Below are 12,974 nucleotides of genomic sequence, written 5' to 3' on the forward strand. Positions count from 1 at the left end.
TAATTTTGTATTCCTTAGAGGAATTATGAGATTGATCACTGTTTGTTATCTTCACCTTTCATAGATAGATAGATAAATGACATTAGATATTTGAAATCCTTTTATTGATTTTTAGGACACCTTTTAACTCAGGTTACCTTTTGCAATTGGTTGTCGTCCGTCGTGCGTTAACAATTGAACATTTTTATCTTCTTCTTAATAACTACTAGTCCAATTATTTTCAAATTTGGTGTGAAGCATCTTTAGGACAAGGGGGAGGAAAATTATAAATTACAGGACTCCAGCATGCCTGGGGCCATAGGGTCGGGGCAAACACTGTCCAAAATTGACCAATTTTCAAAAATCGTCTTCTCAAGAACCGTATATGTGTAAGAAAAACTAAATGCATGGCGATGTAGAGCAGGAAGGCCTCTACCAAAATTGTAAATTCATGATCCCCAGGGTTGGGGTTCTGACCCCATGGCGGGCCAAAATTGGTATACAGTATTTATATGTATAACACTTAAATATTTTTTTTTAGTGCTATTGGTACTAAATTGAAACTAAATAGAAATTAAGGAAGAACAGGTAGTCTTATTTGATGATCCCTGGGGTAGGGGTTTCGGTATTAGGGTGGGGCCAAAATGACCAATTATTAATCAAGTGAACAATAGACATTTTTAACTTCGATGTAATAACTATCATTTCAGTTCTTTCAAATTTGGTATGAAGCGATGAAGTGATGTTGAACAGGAAGGCCTCTACCAAAATGGTAAATTTCATGATCCTCGGGATAAGGGTTCTGACCCCAGGACGGGGCCAAACTTACTATATAGTATCTATGTGCAAAACACTGAAATAAAATATTCTTTAGTGTTGTTGAGACTAAATTTAAACTAAATATATATTTAGAAAGAGCAGGTAGTCTTTTACCTAAATTGTAAATTTGCTGATCCCCAGAATAGAGGTTCTGACCCCAGGGTGGAGCCAAAGTTATAAATAGTATTTATGAGTAAGTTTACTGATACTGTATAAATTCTAAATACATACTTAGGAATAGCAAACAAGAATGTACCCCCCAAAAATGGTCAATTTCACAAAACAGGGATTTGACTCTATAGGATGGATTCAAATTAGTCATATCTTTTGATGTTTTAATCTTAATACACCTATTATGGAAACAAACCTTTCATCAGTGTATGGATGTTTGAGGTCAGTGAAGTTTTAAGAACACATCTTGTTTTATACCGTTGCTGAACATTATAATTTAGCTTAGATATTCAGAACAGGAAATATATTATATATTTCATAGTCCTTGAAAGTATTGATACTTTTTCACTAGTACTCAGGTGACCAATAAGGCCTTGTCTTGTGTTGGGTTTATTCTGACCCCTAACACTTTTAGTATTAGCTAGTGATTGCTCAAATTTAAGTTGAAAATACATTGGTATAGTTCCGAGGTCGAAAGCTCGCTTCGCCGTGCACCTGGGTTTGAACCATGACCACGACAATTCCGATTTTCAAAGGTTTGTTTCATTATTCCTTCGTCAAACTTTGAACAATGGAATTGAAAGTCGGTTTTTCTTTGGGTGAGACGTATTGCATGGTATGGAACCCAACTTGTATTGGTCTGAGTACAATACATGTACTTCGCATTAAATATATGGTAGTTCACCTAAAACTATTGATGTCCGAGTGTAATATCACCGGAATATGTAACAATTATAATAGTTTAATGATTTTCGTAAAATGCATTTTAGCTATCTACAAACAAGAATAGTAGCATCTTACGCAAAATTGGCAAGTAATTTACTAAGGTTAACCAATTTACAGGAAATCTACAAATGTTATAAACAGGTACACATTGTTTTACATTCAACAATAAGTCAATACATTGAAGTCTCATGTGAAAACAAATCCCGTTAAAATCAGTAAGCAATCTTGTAATCTACTAGATAACCCTAGTCGGCCTCATTATGTTTATTGTCCGCCTTTCTTGATGGAAAGAATCTCCGATTCTGCCGTGCTTAATCTGTCATTTATTTTCCCCAGTTCAGCTTTAATTTCTTCTCGATCCTTTTTGGTATCCTGAACATTGGCATCCATTGTAGATTTCACTTCCGTTAGCTGTTGAGATATCATTGAAATCAAGTTTCGGAGACCATCGGAATCATTATCCAGAACTCCCCTTGGTACAGAAAAGGTTGACAGAGAATTGTATGGAATATTGAGCTCGTCAAAGATCTTGTCTATCGGGGTCAGTAAACACGATCCATAGGAAGTTTTTGCAATGGCCATTCCGATACATTTCAAAACAAGGGGGGTTTCGCTTGTAATTGCAAATACAATTGCACCTGAGTCACCATCGTTTAGAAAACATTGTGTTGTGTCGGGTGGTTGAGAAGGGTCAATTCTTGGAATGACTTCCAGTTGACCAAACACTCTTATCCTGAAAGAATTGTCGACATTCATGTCAACATCATCAATGATCTGCGCGCTACTTCTACCTATCTTTAAGGAGCCTAGGGTAATTCCACTTGCTGCTCCCACTTTCAGAATAGGTTTTCGAAAATTATGCCCACTTATTAAATCGATTTGCCCATTTGAAAAATGTGGAGGATCTTGAACTGAAAAACCTGAAATTTAAAATCAAAATTATTTTCAGTAATCAATAGAAAAGCAACGATAAGTTTGAAATACAAATCTCCTTTAAAGTTAGTATTTCGCAAATAATATGGTCGTTATAACGATCTAATTTGCCAATACAACCAGCTGTCATTGGGTCCAATGCTGTCTGACGTGTTTCATTCCAATTGTTCGACCGTGCTTTACACACAAATTTTGACTGCGGTACTCTGTTTATCTGATCAAGATATAGGGCTCACGGCGGATTGACCAATCTACAGTGAATACGTACCCCTCTTTGGTACCTGATCCCACCCCAGGGGTCCTTGTTTGTCCAACTCTTTATTTTGAGTTCCTCATAGGAGATTTGAGTTTTATCATTTATCTTTTTTTATACCTTCTTATAACGCAGTGATCAATTTCATAACTCCTTTAAACAATACAAAATTAAGGATAGGGCAAACACGGACACATGAACATACTCGAGAAAGGCTCGTGTGCCTGCTAGGAGTAAGTGTCCACTGTTGATCGGTCACATCCGCCGTGAGCCTTTTGTCATGATCAGGTAAACGGAGTTATCCGAAGTCAAAATCAGTGTATAGGAAGGCCTAATAATTGGCATGAAACACGCCAGACATCATTTGACCTAATGTCAGGTTGTGTTGGTATAAATTAGATCGTTATAATGACTATGGATTTGAGAGATGCTGACTATGAAGGAGACTGTTGAATCCCTTTTAATGGAAAATTTGAATTGAAACAAGCGCTCACGTCTGTTTACTTACCAGCTGCTACTAATTGATTTAATGAATACACGTCGGCGAAAGAGCCATCACAAGGACGTCGGTCTGTGATTTCTACAAGGGCTGCGTCAACACTCGTAGCTGTGGGATCCCCATGCGTGAATACGGTGTCTTCAACTTCGCCTATTTTCTTACCTTCCTTATCAAGAACACAAACCTCTTGTCTTCGAATATATTCAGCGCTTTTATTTTCTTTCAATATATTTGTAGGAAGAACGACATGTGCACATGTAAGAAGTGCTTTCCTCTTTGGATTCTCGAGATCAAGGAAACACCCAACTGTTCCTGTTTTCTGGACATTCTCTGTCCTTATCTCCTCACTAAATCTAAGTGCTTTTCCAGCAAAATGGCAAACACCCTCACGAACATCAACCGGAAGATCATCTATAATTTGAGGGAAAATACCCTCCCCAACAGGGACCACGCCTTTCACTTGGCAGTGTATAACGATTGTTGGCGTTTTCACCACTTTTCTTGACTTCGTGTGGTATCCTTTTGAACGAACACTCGACGTGTTTATTAGCGTGACATTGCTGTGACATTGAAAGATATTCTCAATCTTTTTAAAATCGACAGAATTGTGTTGAAAAGAATCTACTTCGAAGTTCTCATGTATGAGTAATCTCTCCGCCTCTTTATCACACTCGTCTTTTGTACGTATTACGAGATCAAGGCCCCAAAATGTATCACTTAGTTTGTTTTTTGTTGTTGATTCTGTAATGACAACAATAGTATCTATACCTCTTGTAATTCTATATGAATTTGTTACTCGATAGCCTGTCCATATAAGAACTATTTTCAACTTTTCCTTATACAATTTCAAGAATTTGTTTCGTATTGTATCCACAATCACTTTGGTGCAAAAATCTGTGTCTGGTCTCTCAGAACAAAGTTCACCACAAATGTTTCTCATTATTCCTGGGGATGTAAAATTGAGAAGAGACTTGATATACCAAACATCTCCTCTGGTGGCAGCTAATTTAATTTTTTGTCTAAAATCACACTCAAAATACGCGCTCTCAACACTCTTTACTTGATGAATACAAGCTTTGCATGCAGTTGGGCTCTTTTCTGTCGCTGGTGTTTCCATATTGATGTCCTCATACGTTTTGTATTGACTGCAGGTTTTTGGTTTGGGTAAAGTAATTGGAAATCCCTTGAATTCTAATTTCAAGACAAATGCATCAAGGAATGTTTCTATTGCATCCAGACGTTGAAACATTTTACATGTTTGTGTTCTACGAATTATATTTCTAAGGCAACGACATGTTTCTTCTTGATATTTCGGATTTTGAGTCTGAAATGAACGTCTGTCTAACATTAATCTAGATTGCCACATCTGCCCAGGGAGAAAGAAAGGTTCACTTGGAAAGGGGAGTAGGGGAAGCACTGTATAAATAGAAAAATAAACTGTATGTTAAGTACTAAGCATAGATACTAATTACTGTTATGGTACTATGTATTACATTCCTGTTTTTGTTTTACCTTTATCATATCTCACATAAAGTTTGAACACGTAGTATCCTCTTAAAATATCGTCAAACGTCTAGATAATAGACTCGGACATATTTCGTTTTGTGTTTTGAGTTAAGTCCTGGCCCGGTCGTAAGTGTTTATCCATGACTAGTGAATCCCTACATTGTGTGCAATTCATTTGCTCTTCATGATCAGAAGAATTCTAAACAATAACAATTTCAATATCAATGATGCTAATGTCATTGTGACAATATGATTACTACTTGTTGGACAAAAACTCTGCAACTGGAAGGTCAAAGTTTGATTCGATATTCCGGAGTTGGGTTAAACCTAACGCGCTTAACATAGTCGCTGCTTCAATAAGAGCCCGTCATTAGAAATAGAAGTCAAGAGTAGGACCATAAATAGGAGAACCCATGTCACGGTAGATATTGACACAATGATTGATTGATTGAATAGATATTGTATTCTGATTGGTAACCGTCTGTTAAGTTACCCTTACTTATTCGATAATCCATGGACGTCACTCTTCTGTCTGATGATGGTGTTCCACCCACTCCTACAATGTACAATCGCATCAAATAAAATATTTGTCTCTTAGGTGGAAATGAATTGTATATACTGGAAATGAGATCGATTTGATATTCACCCCAATCGCCAAAATTGGATTCCTTCATAGCATAGCTGTCCGTTGATGAAGAAGACTTTCCTCCTGGACTCTGAAATGGGGGATAACACAATTACACACAGGTATAGAATTTGTAGTTGGATGGATTCTGAAAGATATTTTTCATCTCACCTTGGGGAAAATAATCTGTCTCGCCATCTCTAAAATAGGTGCTGTCTGTACGCCTTACGGATCTTCAGGTGTAAGGGACTTGTTCATTTTCATTGGTATGGTTGGTTGTCCTGTCTAATGCAGGAGACGTGCGAAGAATTCACATTCCTCTATGAAATTTACGCTGGAAACCAATAATAAAAGAAGATCGGAAAATTATGACAGATTTGTAATACCTAAAAAAGGAAGAAAACCCCATCCAAACATATTCCCGAACTGTACCTTGTATTCAATGTTTGCCATCCCTCACATGAAGAATGCAATATATATTTTAACGTGGCGAGACGTGTTTGTACCATTGTCATTGGTGAAACCAGAATGAATAACCGTCTACAGAATTGAAAACATTTTACTTAATACGTACTCTTCTGAGAATCATGCTTCCCGATTTTACAACAAACCGAAAATATTAGGGACCTCATTGAACCAAAGAACACTGCCAACAGTCGACGTCAACCCTCAAACCTAGACTAAACCACTAACAAGAGCCAGCTAATTCCTCTGATGAAGAAAAACCCACAGTTTTCAAATGTATGAATCCCCGTTGTGGCACCTGTCATTTAAAATAGGGGATTAATTTACTTCTAAATGTGATAAAACGAGTATTCGCGGTATATACCAATATGTCATGCCAATCTAGAAATTTAGTATATTGCATATTTTGTACTTCCTACGGAGAGAATTATATAAGACGGATCGGAATCAAATTAGCTGACCGTGTAAGAGTTCACAAACAACAAATAAGGGACCCATCCGTCAGGGATACACCCTGCAGGGAACATTTCGATTTACGCTCCAATGGTAACTATTTTAATATTTCGGTTGTATAAACTTTTCAAAAATAATATAATGAATACTTAAGGAGAACAAAAAAGAATTAGTATTTGTAAACATGTTCAAATCTAAATTGAATGTAAATTAATTATTATAACTTAGACGTTATATTTCAATTCATTGTTTTATTGTTGGCGCCTTATTGACTCTTATGTTGTGCCAATTTAGTACGCTGCCTTTGTGACGTCACATCCCGAGAGAACCAATGTCAACCGAGGCGCAAACTTCCGGTTACAAAACGAACTCTCTAAACATTGAGACTTGGCGAGTATGGTGATTTGATTTTCCGTTATTCTATGTGTTTAAGAAACCGATTTGAATTCTATGAAACTTAAAGCATACAGTGAACTTGGATAACACAACAGTCAACACCGTTTTCAAACTTACGCTCAAACGTCATAAAAGTGCATGATGTTTGTGCCTATCAGGATGCTATTTGCAAACCGGTATGGTTTGTGATTTTCGCGGGAATTGACACCAGTGTTGTTATTGAATCGTTGCATCAGGCAACACTCACGCAAGCGCGAGGAATCAGGATATACAAATAAGCAATATCGTATCGCACCGACATCCATCCACCAAAGCGTGTCCGCAACTTTGCTTTCTTTTATTGTAATTTCATGCTAAATCATCGAATACGAAAATATGTTTTAATTATTGTAACGATAATTACTAATCAAATGAAATTCAATAATGGCTTAGGAGCTTCACAATATCAAGCTGCAAACTGTAACTCTGGATAAGCGTTTCGGAATTCATCGCAAACTTTATTCAACAATAAGTATAGAAATTACCCCTTACAAAATCAATTAATTAAACGAATAGATAAGATTTTACCTTGTTCTCCTTGTATCTAAAAAGCAATGCACTGACGCGGCTTCGTGGTTAAACAGTGTAGTCATAGGACATTATTTCACCATGACGATGTATTGCATTGTACTGTCATAAAACATTTAGGAAGTTTCATATATGTGCCCTTTCAATAGCTTGCGCGTGATGTTTTGTGGTATCCGTGCAACTCTGAATAAGCTCATAATGATCACTCTTATATTGCTTTTGAAAAGTTTTAAAGTTTAGAAAAACCCACTGTGTATCAATGAGAAGTGAATGTAGATATCTTTGTTTACATATCTGGTACGAATAAACCCGGAATGCATAAACATGTAACTTGATCTTCTGGGTTTAACATCGTTTACGTATGGCTTACAGTCTCGGTACAAATGTACTTAAAATCGATATACAGATCACTGTATATTGTCACTTGGTCTTGGTATTTATAAAAGATAAAACACATCGTTATCAATTCTAATTTTCCTTAACATGACATAACTGTATGTAAATACATAACATTTCTTTTTAAACTGGGATATTTACAAAGGAAGAGCTCGTGTGTAGTTCGCTTGAATTCTGATCATTGTAACCTTCATTTTCTCGTTTCGTTTTACATCTAATTAAACAGAAGGTTAACTATTTTCCTAGATATATATTGTAGAAATAAAATGTGAGAAACAATAGAAATTAAAAGCATACCTGTTTCATGAAGAAATATCCTCTCACAGGAGTTTTTAATGTCTTCTTGTACGAACACTGAAGATAGTCACGATCGAATGCGTCTCGTTCGGATAGGGACGTTTAAACTTCTGAGATCAATTACAACACCCAATATCAATATCAATCAATAGCTGAATACTTTTGCACACAAATCCATGAGCAGTTATACGTAAAAGAAACGTTTTTAAACCGGTGAGCAAGAGGTATATTGTTGGTGTTATGCAAGTAAATGTAAATGAAGACAACATATATTTACGCTCTCTTTACATGTAGTTTCGGGTAGCCGTACCCCATTATTGTACAATGGGGTAACGACTTGTGAACATGATACTCATTTCAACAAACCGGTTGTTAAATATGAATCCCCTTCATTTTAGGTATAATGTATAACACTATTATACTCCTTCCTCATTACACAAGGTCATTGTAATAAATTAGAGACAACCTTTACAATAGCAATGCCGGGACGAAGGCTGTCAAAGAACTCAGTTGACGTTATTTTTCTCATTAAAATGACGACTGTGGGAAGTGCGTGAAATGATATTTAAATATATAAAACATGGTGATATACATGTAAATATACAAATATCAGAGGAATGCACAATACTTTAAGTGCATTATCGACATCAGCATATATACATTGTTATACATGTACAAGCCACACGACCTAAGCCAGATTGACTTGTTTGTAACATTGTGACCAGGACTATCCCATTTTTCGACGTAGTCACCTGCACACTTCACGGATTTCTCTTTTCTTCTTTATCATGAGTTAAATAAATGTCATCTACTGTCATCAGTGTAGTGTTGGACAACGAAGATTTGCTAACATTACAAATGCATGCAATTTCTCTCATCAAAAGGCGGCTGTCTTTCTTGATAACGTTATGAATATTGGAGTTTGTATTTTCATTACATATTGTCCCGTGGGGATCCGGGTTAGAATGGGTCCTCAATACCCCTTGCCTGTCGTAAGAGGCGACTAAATGGGGCAGTCCTTCGGATGAGACCGCACAAACCGAGGCCCTGCATGTCACAGAAAGTGTGGCAAGATTAAGGTTCCTCTCTGCTCAAATGCCGTAAGCACCGAGCATAGGCCTAAATTTTGCAGCCCTTAACCGGCAATAATGACATCTCCATATGGGTGAAATATTCTCGAGAGGGACGTTAAACAATATGCAATCAATCGATCATTACATATCTACTCTTCATTCATGTGGCACGATAAAGATCCCTCCCTGCTTAAAGGCCGCAAGACTAAATTTTGCAGCCTTTTACTGGTAATGGTAACGTCTCCATATGAGGGAAAGATTATCTAGAGGGACAACAATATACAACCAATCAATCCCTGTAACTTCCGTCATGTTTTTATTGCCTCTATTGGCTTCACCCAGGTCAAAACAGAATTTACTTTTGCAATCTGTTTGGATGACTGACATCTTTTTCGGGCATTTTCGTCTGCATGTTTGCGGTGTTTTCTTTATAACTTACTTATCTTTCAAATAATATGTGGTAACTACACCAGAAAAGACGTCACGTTGTGCTTGGTAGGTCATGTAGTTTAAACATGCTTTATGAAAATCATAACTATTTTAATTGAAGAACTTAATTACGAAGTTATTAACGTTTTTACCCTGGGCACAACACCTTTCGCGACGAGTAAAGAATTTGAAATCAACTTATTTTGATTTGAAATTTTATAACATATTTTGGTACACAGTGTATAGTTCTAAACCCTTTCAAAAAGATGAAAACTTTATTATATTGTGCAACGCCAGAAACCTTCGTTTTAAAGTTAAATATAAGTTTAGTCTGATTAAATATGAATTATGGACATGGAATACCTACGGAAGTGTGCATCCACTTTTTTCATACACTTATTTGTGTTATGTACATGTATGATGAATACCTGTTTATAAACTGTTGATATAACGACCTTATATAAGGTATATGTTCTGAGTGACCTTGACCATTCCAATGAAACAAGAAACTTTCTCCTTATCTACGATACTATTCTGACTGATCTTGACCATTCAAAAATGACCTTGGTCTAAAATTTCCTGTCTCGTGGAATATATGTGATCAAATTCTGAAAGAAGGTTTAGGAGATGGAAACTTTCACATAAAAAAACCTGTTGAAATAAGGAACTGTTTTACCTTGTGGTTGACCTTGACCTTTCTATAAGGACCTTGAACCAAACGTCCCTGTCTCAAGGAACATTTGTGATCAATTATCTCAATTTCTGATGAAAGTTTTAGGACTTGTGCGCTCAGATGGACGGACACAACTATATCCCCCCTCCCAATTTTTTCGGGGAACATAAAAATGAAATTAATCCATGTATGGTCATTTATTTATGGCTCTGTATGTATATATATTTATTCATCTTTATTTAGAAGTTTTATTTATTTGTTTAAATTTGATTTTGGTAAACTCTATACCAAATATATGAGTAATATTTATACATGTATGTCTGATTGCATGTACACTATTTTCCGCATACGCTAATTGTTTATGAGTACATCGGAAGAGTTGATTCCATATCTCATAGAACCATTTAAGACATGTCCTAGGATACATTCACTCCAGCGATGTTTTGTGATATGGTTGTGAAAAATCTTAGAAACTTCCTAATTTACATGTATAACATGGGTATACTAAAGGGGCATGGGCCCCATTTTGGTACCGCATTGGTTTGTGGTTTTTTAAAAAAATATATAATTGATAATATGACGGAATTATATTGATGTAAAACATAGCAATAGCCCAAATAAAAATAAAAAACCGGACGCAATGGTGTATTTGAGACATCTAAGCTTTTTTTTATTTTCAAAACAAATGGTTATGTTGACATGTCACGTGAATTGACTATCATTGTGTCGCCGAAGTTGGCGGCTTCTGTAAAAAGGTTTTTATAAATAACGAACATTTTCTGTTCATTCCTCGCTGTGCTTGCTCCATAAATTGATTAATCATTAGCATATATTGAGTGCTTTTGACATACTGTTTTTTTTTTAATCCATGGTGTTCTCACTTCCGCTTTTGGTTTCCTGGCTATGACAAGCGTGTTTACAAACACAATTTTAAGAGCCGGATTATATATATTAAAGTATATCCTGTGTAAGATTTTTCAAATCCACTTATATATAAAAGATTTTCATCTCTATAACCAATAAAAAATAAATAAACTGTCAATTTCAATCGACGAAATGCCCTTTTAATGAACTTATATTTCACGACTTATCTTGGGAAATCTTTGTGAAATGGGGTCCTGGGGTTTCGTTGTTACATAATGTACTTGTAATGGGAGCTAGTTTTATAAGAAACCTTTCCCAAAGTACAAATTTTAACTTATGAAAATTTTAACCTATGAAAGGTGAAGGAAACAAACAGTGATCAATATCATAACTCTTATAAGCAGTACAAAATTGCGAGTAGGGCAAACATGGACCCCTGGATATACCAGAGGTGGGATCAGGTACGCATCCCCTCTCCATCGGTCACACAGGTCAATCCAGAGATCCGTGCTTGCCCAACTCTCTATTTTGTATTGCTTATAGGAGTTATGAGATTGATCACTGTTCGTTATTTTCACATTTCATTGGGCGGTTAGTTTACCTTCGTGACCGATATGTCATGTGTTAAAATCCCGCTCGTGCCCTTGTCGTATCAAACCTAACACTTAAAAAGATAAAAAATATTCTACCTTCGATAAACAACTGAAATTAGAAGCGAAAGTCGGGTATATGTACCTTTAAAACGAAATTGTGTCGCGGTAGGCGTTTTCACATTAAAATTCATGGCATTTCACCTACGTAAAACATCATTGTTTACAGTGAACAGAAATAATACTATGTTTTATTGCACGGACAGAGAATGGTTACTCCTCCAAGACACCTTATCCCATGTCTGGTACATGTATATCCAGGGGTCCGTGTTTACGCAACTCTCTATTTTGTATTACTTATAGGAGTTATGATATTGATCACTGTTCGTTATCTTCACCTTTCACGGTTGAAATGCTTGCGTCATGTTTGGCATGTGCATAGAGACCCTAATATCAATCAAACTAGAAATTTCACTGGGTAAATTATGGATATATCTGATTAAATTTAAACCCATAATAAAGACACTTCTGAAACATTTTCCGTATGATCCTAACAATAGTATTTGTATTCGTATCCTAATATGGATTGATTAAGGTGAAGCACCTGTATTGGTTATATGTCATATGAAAATGAATTACTTTTAGGAATGTCACATATATCATAATTTATATTGAAACATTATTCTTGTTGCCAAAGGCTCTAACAACCTAACCAGCTTGTTCATCCAATCAATATTAAATATATTACGTGTATCTATTAAGTGACTCGCTTAATTGTCAATCTTCACGACCACGTGCCATTTCGATTGGCAGCTTCGTATGAAAGAAATACAAAGAAGAGGAAGAAAAAAACATTCAAGAAAATGTATGTATTGTGTTTCTTGCAAGAGAGATATTATGAACTTTGAAATCAATCGTTGGATAGCAAATATTTACACTTGCTAACTTCCTCAATTGCCTTTCCATTTTCCCATGCATGTTTTGCGACTTTTATTTGCATATACTAGTACATGTACTAACGAAACGTTGAAGGACGAAGGGCTACATTAACTTCGACATACTCAGTAATTCCTATCTTTAAGCGATATCTCAATGACATTCAACGTATAACTTCTTCAATGCATTAAGAGCACCACTTATGTTTGTCGTTTCACATCGTTTAGGTGTAAAAGCCATCATTTCCGGACAAGTCTTATAATAGCTAGTACAACTCGACAGGTCGAATCTTAAAAAAAAATTGTCAATTTAATGTGTGATGTT

General features: G+C 35.9%; 2 protein-coding genes across 4 annotated transcripts in view; both read right to left on the reverse strand.

Annotated features, from left to right (window-relative positions):
* The window catches only part of LOC125662394 (uncharacterized), a 1,158,266-nt gene that overhangs the window by 1,047,763 nt on the left and 97,529 nt on the right, over window positions 1-12,974 (reverse strand). The window lies entirely within an intron of this gene.
* Window positions 1,696-8,544, reverse strand: LOC125661707 (uncharacterized). 3 transcript variants are annotated; one of them, XM_048893837.2, is made up of 6 exons: window positions 8,086-8,544; window positions 5,683-5,845; window positions 5,533-5,602; window positions 5,386-5,442; window positions 3,390-4,796; window positions 1,696-2,615 (listed from the first exon to the last, which is right to left on the reverse strand). In XM_048893837.2, the coding sequence occupies exons 2-6, from the start codon at window positions 5,707-5,709 to the stop codon at window positions 1,960-1,962; spliced, it is 2,217 nt and encodes a 738-aa protein (XP_048749794.2). In that variant the 5' UTR covers window positions 5,710-5,845; window positions 8,086-8,544; the 3' UTR covers window positions 1,696-1,959. The 3 variants fall into 3 exon arrangements, with proteins under 3 accessions (XP_048749794.2, XP_048749793.2, XP_056002141.1); XM_048893836.2 differs by lacking the exon at window positions 8,086-8,544 and adding an exon at window positions 7,393-7,592; XM_056146166.1 differs by lacking the exon at window positions 8,086-8,544 and adding an exon at window positions 5,944-6,215.

The sequence above is a fragment of the Ostrea edulis genome, chromosome 8 (assembly GCF_947568905.1).
Source record: "Ostrea edulis chromosome 8, xbOstEdul1.1, whole genome shotgun sequence".
Classification (NCBI taxonomy): domain Eukaryota; kingdom Metazoa; phylum Mollusca; class Bivalvia; order Ostreida; family Ostreidae; genus Ostrea; species Ostrea edulis.

Coding starts and splice junctions, on each gene's coding strand:
- LOC125661707 (XM_048893837.2), bottom strand. CDS start 5,709: ATGGCGAGACAGATTATTTTCCCCAAG. Junction 4,797..5,385: donor GTCCATGGATTATCGAATAA/GTAAGGGTAACT, acceptor CTATTTATACAG/TGCTTCCCCTACTCCCCTTT. Junction 2,616..3,389: donor AAATCAATTAGTAGCAGCTG/GTAAGTAAACAG, acceptor TTTAAATTTCAG/GTTTTTCAGTTCAAGATCCT.